General features: G+C 43.0%; 1 protein-coding gene across 9 annotated transcripts in view; it reads left to right on the top strand.

The window, feature by feature from the left end:
- The window catches only part of KCNMA1 (potassium calcium-activated channel subfamily M alpha 1), a 665,861-nt gene that overhangs the window by 514,271 nt on the left and 126,426 nt on the right, over positions 1-25,164 (top strand). For all 9 annotated transcript variants that reach the window (XM_058671049.1, XM_058671047.1, XM_058671046.1 and 6 more), the window contains exons 16-18: positions 5,224-5,292; positions 14,241-14,327; positions 22,756-22,832. In XM_058671049.1, the coding sequence (XP_058527032.1) occupies positions 5,224-5,292; positions 14,241-14,327; positions 22,756-22,832 (233 nt within the window). The remainder of the gene's footprint in view (positions 1-5,223; positions 5,293-14,240; positions 14,328-22,755; positions 22,833-25,164) is intronic.

Genomic DNA, 25,164 nt, shown 5'->3' with positions numbered 1-25,164 from the left:
AACAAAGCTTTCTCCCTTCTACCTTTGTTGCCACCACTCTCCCTCTCAACCCATATAACAGAAACACCTAGAAAGAAGGACATTGTATCATTTCCAAGTTCTGTTTGGTTCTTCCTCTTCAGTAAATTTTCAGTTGGTCAATCATCAATTGACCAGCTGTTTGATAAACTTGGAATATTTATACCCTATGGCAACGTTGGTACTGTTTGAGAGGAAATAGATTGGATCAGTTTTATGTACATGGACAGAATAGTAAACATGAATCTAAATATTTTTAAGATTTATTGATTTGAAAGGCAGAGTGACAGTGAGAGGGAAAGATTTCATACAGTGGTTCACTCTCCAATCCCCCACAAGAACTGGGGCTTGCCAGACCAAGCCAAGGCCAGAACACCATCGGAAGGATCCCAGATACTTAAGCCATCTTCCACTGCCTTCCAAGTGCGTTCACTGGATGCTCTGTTGGAAGTGGAGAAGCCAGGACTTGATCTCAGGCTCTCTCATGTGGAAGGTGGGCATCTCAAACTTCAGCTTCCCTGCTGTGCCACAATTCCCACTCCTACAAATAGTTTCAATGCCAAATGGAAGACTGTTTTCCTCAGGCAGTGGCTTTCCAAGTTTGCAGTGTGGTTAAGGAAGTAAAACTCATTCCCTGGGAGACATAGTACCCACTGCTAAGTCAGTGGTGGTTGCACACAATTGGAGCACAGGGTGCTGCGAGTTACAGGGACAGCTCTGTACCTGTGAATGAGCAGGGAGACTTCCTGGAAGAGGTGACATCTGCAGTGTCTTAGTGAGGAGACTGGATTCAGATGGGAGGTTAAAAAGGGAAGAAAGTATTGTCAGCTGTGGGGATTCAGGAGCCTGGGGTCCACACAGAATCACCCAGAACTCTCAACACTGTGGTCTCTTTGAGAGGTTTTTTCTTTTTCTCCAATCAAAGCAAATTGGTTTCCCCTTTTGACAGGAGAATACACACATCAGAGTTATTTTCACATGAGATACTTTGGGAGGCAACAGGGGTGGTGCTTTTATTGTGAGAACTCCTGGAAATGAGAATGCGCTTCCCTGCACCCAGGCTCTAGGAAAGGGAGGGTGGGAGTCAGCAAGGAGGGGCTGGCAGAAACCACAGGTTCAGTGGCCGAACTGCCACAAGAACGCTCTGTTCCCGGTTCTGAACCTCACAGCGAGCCCATTAGTCAGTCAATTCATCACTTGCAAAATATAAAAGCTTAATTGCATCAAGTTTTACGGCTCAGAGTGGATTAGGACAAAAAAATGTATTTAAAATATGGTGTGTCTCTGTCCCTCTGCAGTTGATGAAGCAGTTAAAATTCAGATATGGTGGGGGAGTATTTAGTGCCTGGGGAACGCCAACCCTGTCTTCATCTGTGCTGAAGGGCAGGCACTCTGTCCACAGTCCAGGTGCAAGTCCAGAATCCTCCATGCTGGTTTAAGACAACATGAGTGCTGGGACTCCTGTGTCCTTTCAAACTTCTTATCGTGTCAGTGCCCCTAAAACTCAGACAATCTCGCTGATGTCCCATGGTCTAAGTTTCCTTCAAAGGCTTCTTCTGAAAGATCTATGTAAGTTAATCTTGCCCAGTGAACCATAGCTGGTTTGGCATGAGTTACATGAAATCTTTTTTTTTTTTTTAAGAAAAAGAGATCTGAATCTGAGCAGAAAAAAAGCCCCCCAGAGCAATTGGCTCGGTGGCAGATTGTTCTAGCAGTGTTGCAGAAAGTAGCCTTTCAAGAGAATTTACAGAGAGGCTCAAATCTTGTCTTGAAAAATAAAATTTTCCCTGCTAGAATTCACTATTCATGTACTTATTTGTGGAGTATTGTAATTCTGACTAAACATGTATGAACAGAGATGTGAGTACAATATTAATGAGTATTTCTGCTTTTGGTAACCTGTAAGCCTTTCCCTTAGTGAATGAATTCACCAACTACAGATCAGCTGAAATTCTTACTGGCGGGCTACAGAGGCAGTGGAGGGTATGTTGAGCCCTCTAGGAGGTCAAGGAGGGATGACATTTGGAATTGGGGTGATTGCCAGCACTGTGACTCAACACTGTGCAGGCACAACAAGCATTTCATGTTTGTGATTCACAATAATAGCAGGGATGTCTAAAAATACATTTGTTTGCACATTTGTCCACATCAAGGGGTGCAGTAATGAGTTTTGAACTCAGGTGTCTCATGTACTGGTGGAAAGTGTGTGTCTGTTTGATGGGAATGTCCTCAAGCCCTCCCACTCCACCCTTATCACAGCCATTGGGAAATGAAATCTTAACAAGATCTCCATGAACAATTTAAATCACTGCCATTTTCACGGTGCCAAGTCTTGCAAGTCCTGAGGTTTCCCGTTTTAAATAAATGTTTCCACCTTGAGAGCCCATCCGTTTAAATCTCATTTCCCAAATGTGAGTATCTTCCCTTCTAGCTCCTTGATCCTAGAGACCCGGATTCCCAAACGCACAGTGTTCACTCTGCTCTGATGAGGCCAATCAGTCTGGCTTTCCCTGGAGCCCTCTGAGGGCTGGAGAGAGCCTGGGCTGCTGCTCTTTAGCCACTTGCTCGTGGGGCAAGTCATCTTCAGCAGCAGCCACCTTGCCTTTGCCCACTCTTCCTAAACACATTAGAAGGTGCAAACTCTATGACAGGTTTCCATGCTTAATTCACACCCGCAAGTAATCTTTTCAGGCAAGGGGGCTGATTTAATGGCAAGAACAATTTATTTCCCTGTGGGTAGGTAGAAACAGTTGGACTCTAATTCTTAAGAGCCTTTGTTCAGGAACATCTGGGTTGAAACTATTGTAGTTAACAGATGATGCTGGCAGTAAAATCTTAAAAAAATAAAAGCTTTGTATAATGTCATTGTCAAATGTGGTAGGCTTCTACTTAATAATTATCAGGAAAGCAATCTAACTTGTTATTACAACAGTTTTATTGCAGATTGCTGGTTTAAGACCTTTTTGTGACAAGTGGCTTTTTTTTTCTTAAAAAAAAGGAATAATTTCTATTCCCCTGTAATTATTTTTGTAACCAGCGACAACTTCCTGCATTGGACATATTGGGCTATTTCATTTTAGGAACCAAGAATCAAATGCCTGCTGACCTACACCATTTGTATGGATTTAGGCTGTTATAAAGGCTTTCTTACTTCTTTCTTGTTCCTAGACATTTAGTCCCCTTCCCCTGGGAGAAGGTGAGACCTGCAGGAGCACCTTCCTGGCAAGTGGCACATCTCCATATCCAATGTGTCTGATTGTGTTATTTCTGTATTTTAACCCAAGTAAAGCCTTCCATTCTGCGTGGAATAAACTGCAGGCTCCTGGCTGTGGCAAGCAGAGCACTCATGATCTTGCTTCTCCTACTGCACTCTCTGACTCACTGCTATTCTCAACTTCGCTCACTCAGTGCCAGCTTTGCTGGCATTGTGGAACTCTTTCCCATCTCAGGAGATTTACACTTGCTATACCCACTCCCTCAAGAACTCCTGCCTCCCATCTTCTCACTGCCTGCTGCTGCTCATCTTGTCCTGGTGCTTTCTGCATCTTCTAAATGGTCCTCATGGACCATTGTAGAGAAATACATCTTCCCAGTCACTCTTTGCCTTGTGGCTCACTTTGTTTCTGCATGGTAGAGGCCTGTTTTTCCCACTTTTATGTTTGCTTATTGCCTATCTCTCCCAATACGAAATAGTCTTGACTGGGGAAGAAGATGTGTAATCTGCTAGATATTAGCTAGAAACACCATAAGCAAGTTAAATAGGCTTGCTCGCTTAGTAACATCATCTATAAAATGGAGACCTCAATAGATGTCTAAACAACTGGGGTGTTGATATCTTAGGAACAATCTGGAGATTAAACAGCATTATCAAAAAGACCCTACCCCTTGGCCCAGTACCTCATCCCATTTACAATGCTGGAACTAAGTGACTTCAGCTCAGTTTTTAATCTATGAATTAACCAACACTTGTTATTGAAAAAATCCTTAAGGCACATGTGATCGTGCCCATTAGATAAAGCTGTAGTATATAACGTATGTAATTCTTTTTTGTTTATGTGAACATTTAACTTGGTGAGTATATAAATCTGTTTTCATCTAACTAAAATTATATGTTTATGTCTTTATATAAAATTATGTGTCGGTCTAATATCTTCAAGTGTTCTTGGAAACAACATCTTGAATATTATCTAACCCCATATTACATTGTACTTTATTTAACCATAGCCTTAGTGTTGGGCATTTAGGCTGTTTTCAATTTTCTGACTCTGTATAAATAACTCAACCCTGAAAATCCTTAGACATAAATATTTAAGCGTACTTCCTGTGATTTTGGTAGAATCTAAACCCCATCATAACTCAAAGATGTTGCTGCAATGGAGGAGAAAAGGTACTGTTGCATGAAGCAATAGGAAGCAAGCACAGCCACTGGAAAACCAACTAAGAGTTCAAGTATGTAGTGAGAGGCAAGGTGCTGGTTAGTTTTGAGGTCACAGTGTCAGACAGGAGCTGAACTGGAGGAGTAGATATGATATGACCCAGGAGGACAGGCTGGGAGGAGTGGGGAAGGCATTTAGGGAGAGCAGGCTCTGAGGAGGGCTTGAAGGCAGCAGAAGCTAGCCTCTGAGACCAGTGTGATCCTTGGTCAGGAGCACTGGGCAGGTGAGGTGAGACAGCTTGGCTGGAACCAGAAATGACGAAGCCATAGTCATGCGCCAGGCACTTATGTGGACTAAGTATTATTACCATCATTCCACACACACACAGGGGTCTGCTCGCAACAACAGTATGAGCCATTTGTGCAAAAGACCAAAATGGAATCCAAATAGCAGGTCCAGCCACTCCAACTCCTTCCCTCCTGCTGTAGCCAACATTTTACTGCCTGAGCAAGTAACTAATGATTCTGGCCCAGTGTAGGTCCCCAGGCACAGATCCCTGCTCGGAAGGAGGGCAGGGTCTGTGTCTAGACATCCAAGTCTGAATACAATTTGTACTTTCAACATCTAGCGCCTAATCACATGTGAGTTCAGGTGTAATGGGGCAGCTGGTGAGGGGTTGTCCAGACCCTCCCTTTGGCACAGCCCCCATGGAATGAGGCTCCCCTTGGAGAATGACAACATTAAGACACTGAGAGAGCGGGAGAGGGTTTGTGATGTGACTCTGCTCGTCTGGAAACACTGACTGGGTGACCTTACTCTCTTGTTGCAGGCTGTGTTTTGTGAAGCTCAAGCTCCTTATGATAGCCATTGAGTACAAGTCTGCCAACCGAGAGAGCCGGTGAGTTTGTGCCACCCAGTGTCCAGCTCCTGTGTGTAAGTGTGAGAGTGAGAACGTTCAGTGTTCTTCTTTCTGGCACACTCTTGATTGGCTTGAAACAGGATGCCGAACATCTGTCTCACCCTAGAAGGCATGTTCTGCCCGACAGTATAGCTTCTGTCCTAGCCTGACCTGACGGCTCAAGGTCCTTGGGCTACTTAAAAGATGTCCCAGGAAGAGAGGGATGGGCCACCTTCTAAGTGTAAAACAGGGACAGTCCTCATACTGAAAGCCATTATTACTGTGGTGAACAAAAAGCAGGTGGACCCTGGCCTTCTTTCCAGAGTCCGAGACAGAGTCATGATGGGAGACACCACTTCTGATAGCCAAATTGCATGCTGCCTAATGTGTGCCATATGTGCTTCTCCCTGTGTAGCTGAAATGCAGGTGGCAGAGAATCAACTGCACGCAAATGAGCCAGGAGAGTAGGGCTCAGAGGCAGGAGCTCGCTTTATTTATTTATTTTGCACTTAATTATGTGCAAATCACACTGATAGAAGACTGGGTCTGGCGGAAACAGATAACAGCCCAGTCAATATAGGAGTTCACCTCTGGAAGAAGGAGGCATCATGGTAAGGGGGAATGTTGAGAAGGTCCTGTATGTGTTATCTTAAAAAAAAAAAAAAGCATGATTTTTGCTCCCCAGTCTTTATCGGTAGTTTTGGAAGGAAAGGAGCTACTTGAGAGAGGCTTGGGCTTTTGCTCTCTGAAATGATGTCCCTGGTTTATTTCTGCTATGGTGGATTATTTGTTTCCCACAGGTGTTGCAGGTGCTGAGGGCAGACAGCCTCCTGCACATGCTTTAGTAACTGAGTACAGGGCATGGCAAGATGCTAAAGTTCCTGCTATCATTGTTTGAGGCTTTTTCATGATCTGGATGAATGACTCAATCAAACGAGACTTCCAAATATACAGCCTGTGTCTCTAACCGACCACAACAACACTGGATTGGAAACAAGTCAATCCAATGTTACCTTAACTACCCGATCAGATTGCTCACCCAGCCAATCTGATCACATGTTTATCAGCTACTCTGAAAATCCAAATCCACCAAAAGGAAAAGCAAATGGTAGATTTGGTGGCCCCAAAGAGAATGTGACCATGGCCGTGAACAAATATATACACAAATATCCATTTTTCTTTTTCTGTGTTGGCAAAGTGAATAATATTATTTGCAAGATGCTAACAGTGAGTGAGTCCTGGCTATTTGCTATTCCACGGATAAGGTGGAATGTTCTGGGATGACTCTGCCTACGTTTGTGCCAATTCTCACTTGCAGCTATGTAGGGAAATGGTGTATCCTGATTTTTTTTTTTTTTTGCAAATGATAATCTTTGTGTTGCCACATCAGTAAATCTTTCTGTAGCTCAGTGTTCTTGACCACTTTTGTGCATTTCTTCAATAAGTGTCACAAGGGAGATGTTGCTGATGCTAACTCATGTTTTTCAACCATTCTGGAATCATTTCCAGGCAGGAGACGGCACCTTAAACTGAACTCCGGTTTCAGGAGAGTGACGGTTCATACCTCAATGTCAAGCTGCTGTCACCCTTCTGAGAAAATGAACTCAGAGCTCTCCTTGAACACAAACGCACCCTTCCTTTTTAAAATGCTGAACCCTCTAATTGAGTCCCAACTCTGAGATGTTTTCAACAAAGCCAATATAGGGAGCGTGGAGAATTTTTTTTTTTTCCAAAACAGGGCCAAAAGAACTTGTTTGGTTTTTTGGTTGGTTTTGGGCTTGCTGTGTGCCGTTTCCAGCTTTTGTCCTCCCAGGTGGCTTGGTCTCAGTGTGGAAGAAAGCACTGATTCACTTGGAAAAAGGTATATTTGAGAGAATGCAGGTCGTGCCCATTAGAAAACGGAGATTCCCTTACAGAAGAATCATGTGAATGATACCGCGATTATACCGATTATGCGATCCTTTCTGAGACAATGGTTTTAGTAGCTTCCTTCATTGAAAAACGTCTTATCCCTTTGCCTATCACCTTCCCCTGAGGGACCCTCTTGCCTTTGACCTGTGTTTAACCACCTCCTCTGCTGCTGGGTTGCCCCCACGGTATTGTTTTCATGCTTTGCCGAAAACCTTGTTTTCATGTGACTCCGTGCAGCAATTTGAAACAAAGGTTTTTAGTCCTTCTCTCCTTGTGGTGTCAGCCAATTTATTACCAAGTTGTTTGATTTTCAATTCTTTTCTTGTCGTTTTGCAGAAGCCGAAAGCGGTATGCATTCGCCGTTAACTTTCCTTCCTGCCACCATCCTCTATCTTGACTCCTAACCACAGGACTAACCATTTGCCAAGAACTCAAGAAGAGAGAGATTATATATCTACCTATATATAATCTCACCCCCTTGTGTAGTGTATATATATATATATATATATATATAATATACATGTGTATATATGTATATATATGTTTTTGTATATATATACACTTCCCTCCAATTAGAGTATATAAAACTTGAACATAGTCTACTGCTGTTCTTGTTTGATTTGTGGATTTCTAGGATGACGCACTAACTTCTTTGCAGGAAATCTCAAAAAGAGGGAAGGGGAAAGGCACATCTCTGGTTTTTGTTTTGTTACCCTTGTTGGGAACCAACACTATCCAAGCTCAAAAGGAGGATGCATCTCTGCAGCCCTCTGTGTCTGTTGCTGTACTGTCCTGATGTCTTGGTGTCACCCTCAATGCTGGTGCCATTATGTCTGCATCCCATACCCACTTTCCCACTGATGTCTTCCTGCCTGTGTTAAACAGAGTTCACATCCTTTTAGCTACAAAACAGACTAAGCCCTTACACTTCTGTGGTTTCTTGTTTTTTTTTTTTTTTGTCACTTAAATTTTCTGATGCCACTTGGAGTATTTTATTTCTTGGGCAGTTCTGAGTGCAGGCTTGAAAGCATTGCTGCTAAATTGCCAGGTGAACACACTTGGTTTGCTGAATGAGTCCTGCGTGTTGGGGACAAACGCATGACTTCTCTAGTGTGTTTGAGCATATTTCTTCACATAAAGTAGCTCAGCTTTCATCACGTGACACTCCCCTGTGTTGCTGCTGTTCTGTGTTGCACGAAGCATGACTAAACCATCATCAGTGGCTTTTTAAATTTTAACTTTTTGGGTTAGTATTTCCAGCATAGTATTTTCAGAAATATGTTCTCTAAGACAGTGTTGTTGAAAACATACTATTGAGATGCTTGCTTGTTCTTTAAAAGTTGCTTTTTTACCCCCTGTGAGTGTAATCACTGTCACATGTTTGTATTTATAGCTGTGTGTGTGTGTGTGTGTGTGTGTGTGTGTTTGTCTGGAACTCTTTCCAAAGTCAGATCTTCTGTGATTCTTCGAGTAGATGTGTATAAAAGAGGTGGCTTCCTGTCAGTTTGGCATTATTGAAATGATCCAACTGCAAGAAGTTACTGCAACACTTTGCATCTTCAAAGGTCCACAGTGGTTGCACCTCTGCTGGTGGCTTGTTACCCTTTGAGTCCCTCTACCTTGTGGTTGAAGGCATGTTGTGATGTAGGCATGATGTGTCGTAAAGTGTACCAGAGAGTGACATGGGTTGCTCCCAGCACCAAATATCCAACTTTTACCTTCTGAGATCAATTCTGTCTTCCCAATTGCCAAGTGGCTCATGTTTTTCATATGTACAAGATATATTTTATAATGCCATCTCTACAGTTGATGAGATGGAATGAGGCTAAGCAAGTCATTGCCGGGCCACAGTGAGGGTGGTCATTTGAGTCAGACCAACTGGGAGCAACCTTTCTCATGCTGTCTCTTTGTAAGATATCTGGGCTTATGCATCTGAAAGCATGTAATGCACAACTGGTTCTCCTCCCAATACCCTCAACTGAAAGTGTGTGTGTCCAGATGTGCAGGACTCCAGCAGTACCTGCCTTAAAGCCTAGAAAAAAGAGAAAAGTTCAAGGCAGATAATAAGGTTTAGAATTTGGGGTGTTCCCACACAGCCCACAAACTGCAGGGTGTTTATAATCCCCAAGAGGGGACACAGTTGATTCAAAATCCCTGCTGATAGCAAATGTCTGCAAATGGGCATGATTGAAGAGGCCTCTTCCCAGTGGCATGGTTCATCTGTAGTCCTAGACGGTTCTTAATTGCCATTCTAGTTAATGAAGTCCCATTAGCTTGTTGGAAACAAATATAATTACCATGTTACCAGGAAGAAATTATATCCTTATATGAGTCATGCTATTTCTTTAACAGTCTGGGCAATGGTACATGACACCTACCAAAACTGGAAGAGAGATTGGAGCAATTCATATACTGTTTATCATATATACCATCGTGGATGATGTTTCCTTTCTAACAGCATGTTTCAATCAAACTACCAATCATTGGTAATCTCTCCAAATAGCTAACAGGTGAAATTTGCAATGTTGAAGGAAGGTCACTCAATGTTCCCCAGTTGTTATGCACAAGTGATACAGAAAGGGAAAGCATCATTTTTTCCTCCCCACCAAGCCTCAGTCCTCCAACCTGACCACAGTACAGCAGGAGCTACCCCATACATGCCTTGCCTCTCATAGAGGGACATGATCAAAACTCGTTGTTTTGGAACTGAGCCCTGCCAGCCAGTTCCATGTAGATGTGTTTCATGTTTTACAGTCCATCTTTCAGTTCCAAGGGAGTTATGCTTTCAGTATTAAAATTCATTATTCCAACTCCCTAAGTGACTTGTTGCTCATACGTTTGCATGTTTCTGTGTAGTGCCCCTGGGAGATCGTTAACTTGCAGGTCAACCTGCTAGAAGGGATGTGGTCATTACTTTGATCAGCATGACTGATGAGAATTACAGTTTGATTTTTGCAAGAAGAGCACCGACTACCTTTCCCTTTACTTGAGGGAGAAAAAGAAAACGTTGGAACCAAGACCAATGATTTATGTCCTTTATTCATTCAATAAATAGTTGAGGAGAGCTTATTGCATACAGGACTTTAAGATTGCCAGTTTGAAAAACCCTAAAATAAATAGAACACAATCATGTTTTTCACCTCCCTACTCAATTACAGGTTCTTTCCTGAAAATGCGTTGCTATCGCCCAGTATAGTCAGTGAATTGACAAAGAAATGCAGAAGTAGTATGAGAGAAAAAGAGAAAGGGAAAAAGACCATTCTACTCTGATACTTTCGGCTGTCACTGAATGTGTTCCATTGAAATCAGCAAGGTCACAGAAGAAAAAAGATAATTCATATGTTCCATAAATGAGGAAAGTCTACCCCAGCCAAAAAGATGTCCTCATTGGAATTCTGCTAATGGATATATGGGCTTTTTTCTTAGAGACTCTCTTGATTTTTCACATGACACATTTTGACTTATCTCTGATAAGCTAGTGAATTAGACAAAGTTGTACTCACTCTAAATCAAGTAGCACAAAGCAAGGCAGACTTTTAGCAATCACAGAAAGAAAACAGACTTGACATAGGATGGTCCCCCACAGAGATCAAAGATCCTTGGGGATATTTTATGTATTCTCATTCAGAGGGCTTTAACAAGTTCTACAGGTAGTTGAATTTTGTAGGAAAAAGCAAAATGAAGTTCTTTCTATCTAGAATGCTTATCTTTTTCATGTTTTCAGGAGGAGGAGGATTAACATTGTAAACTTTGGGAATGTGAATAGAAGAGTTAATGTCTGAATGGTCACAAATGAATCTGTCTCCTCAAAATGTCTTACAAACTCTGCACCATCATTAGGGAGTGTTCTGTGCTGTCCTCTGGTAGGATCAAGAGCGTGTATTACTTCCTCAATCCTTATTCCTGTGGGCCAAATCCAAAACTGTGTGCATCTTTATATAGCAGGCTTTCTTTTGTTGGACATTCTCAGGGGTTGAGCCCATAGTTCGCATTCCTACCTTTGTCCCAATACCAATGCTCCCCTTCCACTTCTCGTAGAAATGAGTTAGACCCTCTCACCTGTATCTCCGGGGTGTAAAGAGGATATTTTGGAATCAGTGAGGCCAGTGGGGGTGTCAGCCATGACAGTAAAGGAGCAAGGGGTGCCCCTCTGTGTGGCCTAACTGAGCCAATCTTCAGATGGGGTATGGGAATAAAATACACCAGTACTGCTCTTGGGGAAAAGATTTTTCCAGTAGTAGGATGGTGCCTTCTGGGCAGCGAGTCAGCAGGGAGGACAAAATGAACGAGCTGTGGTGCTATTGGATTTACCTTCCATTTAGTTTTGTAACCACCTGCTCACCATCAACAGCGACCATCTAGTAAAGACTTCACAGCAGTCACTCAGTGTCTTGGGCACACTGTAAGAGAGTGATTATTTGCCTCATTTGACAGATGAGGAGAGCAAGGCTCAGCTGCATGCACGTTGCCCATAGCCAGGATGCAGATTGAAGTGGCCCGATTCTGTGCCTAAATGTTGAGCCACTTCCAATGGCCAGCTTGCGATTTGAACACAACTGTGCCCTACATCAGCACTCACATTCTTTGCCCTCTGCCCTAGTGAAGGAAGTCCAAGCATTATGAAAGATGACCTCAGCTGCCATTCTCCTAAATGCCAATCCTCGATTTTTACTGTAGAGTAAGCCATGTTCATGATAGACAACCAACAGAAAAAATGACAAGAAACCTATCATTGGTACTGGATTTGATCAGTTGATATGATTAATGAGGTACATGATCAGAAAAGGGAAACAGGATTCTACATGGGGCTTGTTTTAAAATGCATGCATGTCGCTAAAGATGATATGGGTCAAATATATCAAATTTTTTCTCTTGGATTTCTGCTGTTGAAGTTGTTACTTTCCTCCTCCCCCCCCACACACATGCTTAGAAGCTTTTGCATTCTGGGATAAGTACATATCAAACCCGAGACCTTTCCAACTTTAGAGGCTAATTCCTGTAGGCTCCAGAAGTACATGGAATATGTGATGGATGATCTGGATCATTCATCTTGGAAGGTATAAATCTGAAATTTCAAGTTAGGAACAGGCAGAGTTTTTGACAAGAAACCATGTATTCTATTCCATGTTGTGACCTAAAGAAAATTGCCATTTGGCTCATTGAAAGGGAAATAAAGAAACAATAAATTAAAATAATGAAGCTAATAATGACCAATATGCAGTGATCTGTCTGCCCATGATATGACTTAGTTCTCTGAAGAATGGATACTGTCATTATCCCTGAGATGTAGGGGACGGATTTGAGTTTTCAGAGGTTTTGTAGCTCACCTGCACTCAGAGGGCTAGTAAGTGGCAGTGCCAGAATTTGGAAGCAATTTATGATAGTAGAGGAGAGAAAGGAAATTTGGACATGTGCAAAACCCAGAGTTCTACCTTCCTAAACTGCCATCTTTAGCTGGGCCTGAAGAAGGATCCATGAATGCCCTTTTCCATATGAGGGTATGAGGCCGGAGGGCTTGCAATGCCCTCATGAAAAAGCTGTGATGGGTAATTAGGAGGCACAAGTGTGAGGTGTGGTCTTGGTGCATTCTGGATGGAATTTCACTGCTGAATGTGGCTCAGAGTTGGAACAGTCAAATCCTCATAGACTGTTGTGATTATTTAATGTTACAGTGAAGATACAGGCTGTTTCCTTCTGTCAGGTCTTGTCACAGGTAATAGTGGATATTCATGTGATCACAGGGTATTATGTTGCAGTAATGGTGTGGCCTGAGCTCTCTCAACAGAACCATGGCTCACCTGGATCCCACTCCTGTTTTGCTCTAGCCATACTGCTAGATTGTCCATACCACTTTCCCAAAGCAGCACAACTGGGAGCAACAGGTTATGTGTTAGTGGCCTTCTTCCATTTTTATTGTTTTGGACAGCTGAAGCCTCGTTCTAGACTGATTGCAAATATTTACTATCTTAAACCCAAATTTCAAATCAAAGAATGCTTTTGTTGTCTGCTGCTTGAACCGGAGTCCCCAATTTCAGGGCTTGTTCCATCCAGAGCCTCATCCCAGCCTCGGAGTAGGGCATACGTGTGTTCTATTTTTGATCTGCAGAAGATGAAACATGTTTGTTCCACTCACTTATTAGATTAGGATACATTTCTGCCTTCTGTCAGTCCAAACAGAACTTGGTCAGCTAATCTATTTATACTGTTTTGAAACAGGACAGTGTATATTTAGGTCCATACTTCCCTACAGGGCAATATTTATTTATTTATTTATTCATTCATTCATTTTATGAGTGAATTGCATTTGTTTTCAAACTACTGTTTTCCCCAGTTAGGGCATGCTAGACATGCATCTTATTCAAATACGCCATACAGTTTGATCGGTAGCACATTGGAATCATTACATATATCCAAATATATACATTCTTTGTTGCTATTTAAGTATATCCAGTTCTTCATGCATAGACTGTATGCAGTCTGTACTTCTGTGTCCCTATATCAATGGTATCAAGATGTTTGGTTTGCTTCTAAAGTGGTTATAGGTGTCGTGTACCATTTCTCATGCTAATATGTGATGTGTATACATGTATGCTTCTGGCTATATATAGGGGTTCCACTAGCACTCTGTCTTCTAATGGAAAATTGATGTAGCAAGAGCTTTACTAGACCAATAATGCATCCTCATTCACCATCCAAAGCACTTTCAGAAAGGATACATAGGGGATTTGCTCCAAGTCAGGTGCCCTTGATGGTACCCTATACTGGCCCTTTGTAGAAACCTAGACCCTAAAACTTAGATTCCTTATCTCAACTGGGAGTGAGCTGACCTGGGAAATAAAGCAGTAGAACTTACTGATAGCATAATTTAATGAGATGTGGAGGCTAACGTCCAGCAGGCTAGAGACAAAAACTTCAGGGGAAGCTGGCAGACTAGTGGGCCCCCTATAGAAATAGCAATGGGCTGGAGCCTTCCAGGTTTTATTCAGGACATGACCTCACATATGTGTCTTCTGTGTTTATTTTTGTTTGTTGAGCAGTATATTAATTAACCCTGGAAATCATCTTAAGATCCAAGAAGGCACTTTAGGATTTTTCATCGCAAGTGATGCCAAAGAAGTCAAAAGGTAAGAGTCTGTTTTCATCTGCCTTTCTGACCCAGCCGTGGACATCGTGACATACTGAAGTGGGTGTGCTTCCTCATGCACAGAGCTATGACCCTGAATGCACTGATGCGTTCTAGGTAATAGAAGCTTTCAGATGCCATGTTTTAGAAAAAGAATTGAAACCATCCAGTTTCAGTCTTGAAAAGGTCTTTTTGAGGTCTACATTTGGAGATTGTTTTTTTATTTCTCACCACCAAATATTTTTCTTTGTAAATAACCTTAGAGGATGAACTTGAAGATGAGGGTCACAAATGGAGGTGCATTAACTAAAGTTGGCTTGCAGGTATGATTTGGTGTACATCTAAAACATTCATGAATACATGGCATCATGATGCGTAGTTTGAGCAGTGATTGTGTCATTCAGTGCTTCTGTGGACTGCCACTCAATACTGAGTTCCACACTGTGAGTTGGAATAATACGATGTTAGAACTGGGGCACCTTGTTACCTGCCCCTACACTGTACAAAGGGAACATTGAGGCCTAGAGGCGTAAGTTGATTGACTGCTTGAGGTTATGCTTATTCTTTTTTCTTTATAAAGGTTTATTTATTTTTATTGGAAAGTCAGATATATAGAAAGGAAGAGAGACAGAGAGGAAGATCTTTAGTCTGCTGATTTACTCCCCAAGTGGCCACAATGGCTGGAGCTGAGCCAATCCAAAGCCAGGAGCCAGGAGCTTCTTCCAGGTCTCCTATGCGGGTGTAGGGTCCCAAAGTTTAGGGCCCTCCTCAACTGCTATCCCAGGTCACAAGCAGGGAGCTGGATGGGAAGCGGGGCTACCGGGATTAGAACCGGCACCCATATGGGATCCTGGGGCGTTCAAGGCGAGGACTTTAACCACTACGCTATTGTGCTGGGCCCCATGCTTATTCTTAATTTAAAAAAAAATTATTAGAGATAGATAAAGATGGACAGAGAAAAAGAGGGAGGTAGAGAAAACTTCAGTCGGTTGTTCTAAACCCCAAATGCCAACAGCTGTCAAAGCTGGACCAGACAGAAGCTGGGACCTGGGAACTGAATTCACATCTCTGACATGGGCAGGAATCTGAGCACATGAGTCATCGACACTGTTTCCTAGCATCTACATTAGAAAGAATTTGGAGTTCAGAGTGGAGCCAGGACTTAAGCCTGGGTACTCAGATATGGGCCATGGGTATCCTAGTTGGTTTCTTAACTGGCAAGCAAAATATCTGCCTGGCCCATCCCCTCCCTTTTTGATTTCTGATGACCCAGAACAAGATCTGGTTCTTTGTCTGGCAGCCTTTACTTAATATTATCTGGGCAAATTTACTTAAGGGCAATCAATTTTCTAGTGTAAATGCCACATGGAATTTCAAAAGGTTTGGAGTCACTTCAGGTGAAATATCCTCTTGATGATATTTCTATGGGCCTGATAGGTGACAACTTCAACTGTGACGTTCCTGTAGGAACACTCCAGGCTCTCATTTGCTCCCAGTGTTTCATGCCATTTTTAGTAATATCCTTAGGCCTATTTAAGCAGCCTAGGAAATCCTAGAGCTCATGGCAGAACAATTTGGATCCTTGTTAGAGCTGTGTGTGAAACATTTTAACTGAATTGTGAGTTGTGAATGATGTTTTATGTGAGCCTGTCATCTTCATTTGCTGTATATCCTTGGAGATAGGCTTGTGATAGGTGTGTTACAGCCCTTGTTAGTATTCCTCAAAATAACCTTGCTCAATATTCAGGGCTTTGGTCTTCTCATCCGCAAACCAGAAGTAACCCAATTCTTTGTGATCATGTAGCATGTAGGTAAGTGGTAAAGCTCCAGTAGAACTACGGTCCTTCTCATGCTGTCGTCTGGAAGGCTGACTATGCCTAGCACTAGTCCAGGTGTTAGGTTCTCTGCATTTATGAGCTCATGTCATCTCCTTGACTTCCTAGGCAAGAAGTACCATGGCTAAGTTCCACGTTATGGAAGAGAGAGAATCCGAGGCACAGACTAGTTGACTGACTTGCCCAAACCCAGAATCTGAATCCAGGAAGTCTGTTTCCAGGGTCTTCCTTGTTTTCTAGAGAATGAGCTTGACTTTCATAGAATGAAGATGCTTGATCATGGATACTTAGGCTTTTTCTTCCCTCTCCCAGTGAAGTAAATAAACCAGCCTGCTGGATACAAAAGCTTTCAGGAAAATTAAAATATGGAGTGGAGGATAAAGAACAAAAACCAAAACTGAGCTAAGTTTATCTTTGCAAACTGGGGGAAAGGTGCCATATTTGCTGGCAGGAAAGGAACACTTCCTACCCAGTGCCTGGAAAGGCCTCACTCTTCTTTGAGAATATCCTGAGAATGTCTTTTGGAAATCAAGGTTGTGTACTCCGCTCAACTGTGAGCTACATAAGCTCAAAGCAGCATCTCAATGGCAAGTATAGGAGGCCGGGGAGCACAGCAGCCCCATACATCATGTGTGCCTCCCAGATAGCAAATATAACATGAAGCTCCCATTTGTGTAATTCTATTTCCTATTGCATCTCTCACTAATGAATGTCACAAATACCAAGCAGTCCAAAAAACAAATTACCTCCTACTTTAGGGAGTGCAATATGTCTCATTTCTGTGCTTTATGGTATTCACAAATACATGCTGACACAATCAGCTCCAACCCCAGCCTGTAATTTTCCATGGTGTGTGATGTGTCAGAGCAAATGCTGTCAGTTAAGGGATTTCAAATAGATGAAGACTGCAGAAAACCACAGAAATTGGAGATTTGAATGAAACTAAATAAGTTTTGTAAAAATGGAAAAGTAGATTATGATGATCTGGTATTGAGTTTGTGTCCTCTGCTGCAAAAGCAACAAAGGAAGTTAATGAATCGGAGGTCATAAAAACCCTTGAGATGTGGCACTTTAGAGAACTGGAACCATCCAAAGCCAGTCTTGAAAAAGGCACTTTGGGATGGACATTTGGAAACTTGCTCTCTACACCTTACCAAGAATTAGTTTCCCTTTCATTGGTTTTTGTTTTTTTTAACGTTTACTCATTTGAAATGTAGAGTGATGGAAACAGAGCAGAAAGGTGGGACGGTTCACTCCTCAAATGACTGCAATGGCCAGGCCCGTCCCAGATCAGAGCAGGGCCTTAGAGCTTCATTTGGGTCTCCCACATGGGCAGCAGGGGCCTTAGGACTGGAGCTGCACATTAGCAGGGACATTATTAGGGATCTTGGTCAGCAACAGAGCAGAGCCTCGAGCCAGTGCTCTATAAAGATGCCAGTGTTGCAGGTAGCAGCCTAGCTCCCTGCACCGCAGGGCTAGTCCCAATAATTTCCTTTTCTGAGTAACCTTGGAATGTAGTCTATACCGAAGAAGTCAAGAAATGCTAGGTTGCTGTTAACTCAGTTTAGCTTGCAGTTGGAGTTCTTTTGAGTCACATTTTTTTTTAATTTAGTTTCTAATGTGAGAAGTCATAGGCTTTCATATGAAAATATTTAGTGCTTGTTTCCTCTGAAATATCAGCAGATACAGCTTACTGGACAGCATCATCATATTCATTCATTCATTCATTCCAATGTCTGCAACTCACTCTTTAGCACGCTCCCTACTAGGTGCCCGACAAGCACTGGTGAACCGTGGTGAGAAGCTCCTGATCACAGGTGTTGTGAAATGGCGAAAAGAGAATCACAGAGTTTTAAAATTTTATGGTAAAAGAAGTAATGCCACTGAATCACTGATTCAGAAGGAGCATGTAGGTGAAGGCTGCTGTAAGCAGAGAGATTGATGAGGGGCAGAAACCCCACGCAGGGGTCAGAAATTCTTTTCAGGAAACTCACAAAAGAATGTGTGACCAGGAGAATAGAGAAGGGGAGTTGATGTGTGACCAGAGATGAGAGTGGAGAAAAAGGCAGAGATTGGTTCCTGTGGCATTGTGGAAACAGTTTGGATTTGTTATAAAATGGAAGTTATTGATGGTTTTAATTTGGGAGTCAGGTGGTTTCATTGTAGGATCATGGAGACTGGACTGTGATGGAAGAGGAGAGACAGTTAACAGACTGTTGCATAGTTTAGGAGAGAGATGAAGCATCATCTTGACATGCCTGGTGGAAGGAAATTGATCTCATTCAGAATTTCTGTGTATATCACATATTATATATGATGACTAGATAGAAGAAATGAGACCAAAAGATGAGTTAAGGGTAAAGTTTTGGACCTTAAGAATTTGGTGGATAATGGCTTCATATTACTGGAATGGGGAAAAACAGCAGAAGCCAAGTTCTGGTGGGGTAGGGTGGTAGTGAGTAGTGAAGGATTCTGTTTGGGCTCTGGTGTGCAGGAGAGAAGTCCTAAATATACCCTTAGAAATGTCATAAAGGCAGTGGGATCCAAACGTTTGTTTCTAGGGAAAGGTCAAGGTTAGGAATGTAAATTTGGGTGCTGTGTTAATGAAGGTCCAGGCTAGAAACAGGTGACAAGATTCAATTGGGAAAGGAAAGTTTTGTGAAGAGGCTCTCTGTAGGAGTGTGGGCAGTAAGGTAAGGAAAATGAACATGGGATGATCGGGCACCCCGGCCCTAGCAGCAGAAGGCAGTCATTCTCAGCCCGGATGTGCAGGAATGTGGAGAAGCTGAAGAGAGGAGTTATGAAGGAAGGGAACTTTGCACAAGCTGCCTGTGAGTGGACAGGTGTTGTGTTGCTTCTGTCATTTCATGACCTGTCAGGGAGGGAGTCAAGGAACAAATGTGAACTCGTCTCTTCCCACCGTCTATTGTTCTCTGGCTGTGTTCCTGCATTGGCCAAGCACACAGGAATCGTAAGACAAGGACAACCTGAAGGCCGGCCTTGCAGGCACAGAGCTGGTCTTCTTGATGATGCTGGAGACAAAAATCCTTAACCGGCAGATTGTTGTGGAGAGAACAGGTTGAACCAGAAAGTGGAGAGGAAGGTGGAGGGAGTTGTGCTGGAGAGTGGCCAGGAGGCATCAGAAGAAAGCAGCAGTCCCTGGGCTATGAAAAGTCCCAGAACACCCACTGTCACGTGTGTGAAGTGAGGATGGAGAAGACCCCCTGCCATCCAGTCACATGTGAGAAACCCACCCCCCAGCCTCCCCTCCACAGTCACATGAGTGTGCAGTGAGGATGTGAAAAGGCCCTCCTGGCAACCAGAGTCACATGTGTGTATGTGAATTACACCCACGTAGGAGACCTTGAAAAAGCTTCTGGCTCCAGGCTTCGGATTCACTCAGCTCCAGCCGTTGAGGCCACTTAGGGAATGAACCAGGAGAAGGAAGATCTTTCTCTCTGTCTTTCCTTCTCTCTGTAAATCTATCTTTCCAATAAAAATAAATCTTTTTTAAAAAAGAAGATTTAAGTTAGGCAAAAGCAGCAAGTTCAAGAGGTCCATAGCACATAATGGAAGCGATAGCTAATAACACTATTATATACTTGAACATTGCTATGAGAGAAAATTTAAGTGTACATATCTCCCCAAGTGTAAGTATATAAGGTATTGTAAATGTCAATTAAACTAATTTAGCTATTCCATTGTGTATGCAAATTTCAAAACATCATGCCATATTATACACATGCAGATACATCTTCATATTTTTTAAAGTATTATTTGAAAAGTAGCAAAAAAGAGAAAGGAACAAACAAAGCTCCTTATCTGCTAGCTTGCATCTCAAAAGACCTGTAACAGCTGGGCCTGGACCAGGTGCTAGGATCTCAGTCTAGGTCTCCCCGTGTATTGACAGGGACCTAGTACTTGGGACGGCCCCTGCTGTCTCTCAGTAGCAGGAAAATGGAATTGGGACCAGAGCTGAGACTCAAACCCAGCATGCAATAGAAGACTCTCTACGCAGTGTCTTAAAGGTCGCATCAAATGACTCTCCCCGCCACCCCATACAGTTTTTGTCAATTAAAAAAATAAAAAGTAAATTTGAAAAGCAATTCAGCTCTAACTCATGAAGGACTTACTCTTACCCTTTTGGCAGTCCTTGTGTGCCCACGTCATGTCATCACTTTCACCTCTTCAGTACAGAAACATGTAAGACCTTGGATTCTGGTGCAACAGTGTAGATTTGAATCTTAGCTCAACCACTCTTAGCTGTGCTGCTTTAGGCACGTCACTTGATCTCTCCTTGGTTCAGTTTCCTATTTGTACTTATAAAGCACTTAGAATAGCACTTGGTCTCTGTGCTCTCTGGTAGGAGCTGTCTTTGTGGTCTCTCTTGCTATTATGTGTAGAAGCATTAAATGGGAAAGAAAAGCACTGGAAGCAAGGTCATCTGTCCCAACCAGGGTGCTTGCTTTCTCTTTTCCTGTCTTTCCCATTTCAGGGCAGATCACCATCCACTGAAACCATGCTTAGCTCCTAGGACAAATAGCTACCTGTTCTTTTCCCAAGAAATAATCGTAGGTGACACTTGAAGCACTAGAGGAAGGATTACTAGAGTAGAAGCAGTATTGAGGGGCCTGTGTCGTGGCATAATGAGTTAAACTGCCACCTGTGACACCAGCATCCTATGTGGGCACCCGTTCGTGTCCCAGCTACTCCACTTCCAATCCAACTCCTTGCTGATGCACCTGGGAGGGCAGCAGAAGACAGCCCAAGTACTTGGCCCCTCCACCCACATGGGAGGCCCTGATGAAGTTCTTGGAGCCTCTTTGCACAGCTCTGGTCATTGTGAGTGTTTGGGGAGTAATCCAGCAGATGAAAAGATGGCATTTTCTCTTTCTCCCTCTGCCTTTCATATAGAAGGTATATGAAGGTATATGAAGGTATATGAAGGTATACCTTTCTTTTTAGAAGGTAGTAAAGAAAAAGCATTGCATGTGCATTTACAAGTCCTGGGACTGGCCAAGCTGTAGAATGGGATGACTTTGGTTGGATTATGAAGGCACTTGAACTTAGAAATGATGACACAAGTCTCAGAGAGTTTAACTGCAAACTTTCCTGTCCTATTACAGAAGTGAAAGTCTTAATACTGGTTTTCCATTCGTGTCATACATAAATGCAAAAAGCATGAGAAACAGAAGGAACTTGGGAAATAAAATGTCAAGATTTGTGTTAATTTCTTTAAACCCTGAAGGACCATGTTTGTCTCTGACATTCAATTTCATATCGGGGCAGGGAAGAAGCTAAGTGAAAGACCTTGTTAGCTCCCAGATCTGGAAGTTGTAAGGTTTATTCCAATGAGTTTATCACCTTACAAATTAAGATTGGTCCCTTGACTTAAAACGGAACTGCCTATGTTCCAGTAAACCCATCTTAGCTTGAAAACACCATGGGCTGAAATTCCAACAAAGTGAACATCATGGCTTAGCATAGCCCAATTGAACATGCTCAGAAAGCTTGCAGTCCCCTACAGTTGAACAGATTCAGGTAACATAAAGCCTCTTTGATAGTAAAATGGTGATCATCTCACATAATGCATCAAATATCATACAACAAGTAAAAGGTAGGGTGGTTCGCTCAGGTCTGCTTTCACACCAACATCAAGCTGAAAAATTCTAAATTGAACCAGGGTAAGTTGGAAACCAGCTGTTTGGAAAGGGCACGGTCCTCCCCTGCTATGCTTCTCAACATGATGTCATTTTCAACAGAATCAGTGCATTTTCTAATTGCACATTGGTGTTTGGGTCAGATTAGAGGACTGTCCTATTGATTGCTTCGTCTAGACCTGCCTCCACCCATCCCTGCTGTAACCTCTGCTTAACCCCATTCTGTTGGTCAGTGAGCTTTGCTCCCCAGCATAAAGAAAGACTTCAGATGTTCCATGATCTCAGGGTTGGAGAGTGTGGGAGCTGGGCTAGCCAAATTGGAATGAAAATGGGCTATGAAATCACAGAGGGTGTCTAACAGAAGAACCAACTGCTTGAATCGCCACCTTTGGTGGTGCTTCTCCACCTCCCTCCTCAATACTGTCTCCCTTTGGCTGATGAGAAAAGGAAAAGGTGCTTTCAAAGTGACAAGGTTAATATTTTTATTTGCCGGAAGAATGTCCGCCGTGTGACCCCTTTAGTATAGATTTGACCAGACGGTGGGATTTCCTACAGTTGAGTTGTCTGTAACTTCCCCACTGAGGGCCCTGAGCCGACTGCCCACTCGTTCTCCTGAGCAGCCCCGAAGGCTGCTGTCCAACTTGAAAGGCAAGCGAGCAGACACCGTGTGTCCCGGCCGCAACCTTTCTCCACATGCCTTTTCAAATGGAAGTTTATGAAAAGAAGCACTAACTCAAATCACAGAATCCTGTGTTTGAAATAAATGGTCTTGCAACAAACATTTCCGTCTGCAAATGTCTAAACTTTTCAAAAGATTAAAGGAAATTAGTGCTGGCATGTTTCATTAATTTGGCACCACTGAGGAGGAAATGTGGTACTCATTTCGTTTGGATGGATTATGAAACGTGTCAGTTTTTCCATTCTCTTTCCCCAGGGCATTTTTTTACTGCAAGGCCTGTCATGATGACATCACAGATCCCAAAAGAATAAAAAAATGCGGCTGCAAACGGCGTAAGTAGTATTTCTTCCTCCCCTTTCCTCCCACTCTTCTCTCATTCCCCAAACTCGTTTTCTTTCTCCTTTTCCCATCAGAGAAACACTAAACATCAAGAGTTTTCTTGACTATGTTTATGTTTCACTCAGCAGTTTAAAGACATAGGAAATAAATTCTGTCCCCACTTTGTGAAAGCAGAGGATGAAAATCAACACTGCTGGTTCCCGGGAGTGAAGCAACACGGAATCCCCACTTGTTGACTCTGAAGAGATAGATCAAGGTATATAGGTCAGGATAGATAACTATGTCCAGCCTCGCGCAGTCAAGTTCAGAGCCTAAAAAGATAGAAAGCCAAGCCCATAGAAGAGGGAATGATTGAGCAAAGTGATTTCCCATGGATAAGAACTGCCAAGTTCCAGGAAGACAATACTGGGATTATAAGAGAAACTGAGCTTCAAGACTCAGTTTGCGACATCAGAGTTGACTCACTTTCCATTTGAGATTCCTGCAGGTTTTAGTGCCAAAAGCCAGAGTTTTCCATTATGATATCCTTGGTCTTTCCCAAAGAAGAGAACTTTGCCATGATCCATGGGCTCTAATTGCCATCACCCTAAATGCCAACCTCAAGCACCATTGCTCTGTGGAGCCGACTTGAGGGCGCTGAGGAGCTTCCGGCTTATCTGAAGTTCCCTCTACGTCAACTTGTCCAGGGGCTCTCTTGAGAAAGACGTGTTGAGTTGTGAGCCTTATTACTACCATGACTTAAAATGGGCTTTGTCCAGGGAAGACTATGCTGCTGCAACTGCTGTGCTGCAGTGCACAACAGAAGTGGTCTCAACCCTGGAGAAGGAAAAAGAAGCTGTTTATTTTCTGTTTTAAAACCATGTCATGATCATTGCTGTGTTCCTGTCAACTATATGTAATTGCCGAGTGCTATTATTCATCCCATTTTGCAAAAAGAGAAAGCTGAACTTGTAAGTGTGGGGAGAGGATGAAATTGTGGATAGACACAAAATTGACACACAGGGCTCCAGGCTTCCCTAAAGGCCTCTCTTGAGGCTTTCCTTGAAATAGCTTCATCTTTCTTGCAGGAGAGAAGGGCAGAATGGGTGATCTTGGGTCTGATGAGTAAGAGCACAGTTACAAAAGATTGCTCCATAAAATACGTTGTCACAAGCAGAAACCAAAGAGCACCATTGTGGGAGATGCCAACTAAAGCCATGCCCTGTTCACTGCACTCATAAACAGGGTGCCCAGAAAACTAGCGAGTTATAGTATCATTCTGCTGGAGTGTGAGAACGGTATTCTCATGGGACATCCAAGAGGCCCAGAGAATTTTCTTTGGATATTTTTGCAAGCTGGTTCCCAAGTTTAGGGCAGCTTAGTCCCCACCATTTTCTCTCCTCTTCTTCTGTGACTTAAAACACAATATCCACTTCCCCAAACTCTGCCACATCACCCAGATGAACGCTTGCTGATATCTCAGCATCAAATGCCTTGATTCTGACAACTGCCCAGAACAGCTGACGGAGTGCAAGGCATGGAGCAAGATTTACTACCTAGCCAGTCCTTATAGACTCTGTGATTCAAAAGGCTCCTTCTCACCAGCAAACCCTCCCTGCCCTTCCCTGCTTGTGAAAGTCAGAGCAGTCCAGCTGCCTGGGCATCTCCAGGACTTTTTCAGTCAGAAGGAGTATGACATTTGAAGGTGAGAGAAGTAATACAAGAGGATGAGTTCTTTTGCAGTGAGGACATTGGGGGAATGCAGGAGAATGTTCCTGAACGGTTTTCCAGGGCAGTGCCTCCCATGGTGGTATCAGTGAAGTTGCAAGGCTATGATTTGCAAATTGAGTAATCATGCAGCTATGCTTTTAGTGTCTTCTTTGTGCAACCTGCTATTCTTGGGTGCCAGCAATGGAACAGTGAACTAGAAGAAGTCCTGTGCTTTTGAGTCCTTCACTCCAGTGAATGGACCCAAACCATCATCCTGTGAGCAAATAGATAAACTCAGACACAATAAGAAAGAAGAGAGGACTTGCCAGGGATGGGAGGAGTCTGCAGGGAAGCTACCGCTTCCTACTGAGGACACTCTCTCAGTGGCTGACAGTTAAGGTGGTCACCACTGGATGGAGAACAGATCTGGGGAGTTGAGGATAGAAGTGAAAGGATGAGGAGTGATCCTGATGCTGGATGTTTTTCACGGGACAACACAGAAAAACACAGCAGGCACATTTTAAAGTCCTAGAAAAAAGGAGTTGGCCTGACTTTTGGCTTCATCCTAAAGGGAAAAAGAACACCTGATTGGTGAAAAACATTTTGTGTTCTAAACTCCCCTTGAAGTTGGTTGAG

Source organism: Ochotona princeps, chromosome 13, assembly GCF_030435755.1.
Source record: "Ochotona princeps isolate mOchPri1 chromosome 13, mOchPri1.hap1, whole genome shotgun sequence".
In the NCBI taxonomy this organism is placed as follows: Eukaryota; Metazoa; Chordata; class Mammalia; order Lagomorpha; family Ochotonidae; genus Ochotona; species Ochotona princeps.
This window is presented reverse-complemented; position numbering and strand designations above follow the sequence as displayed.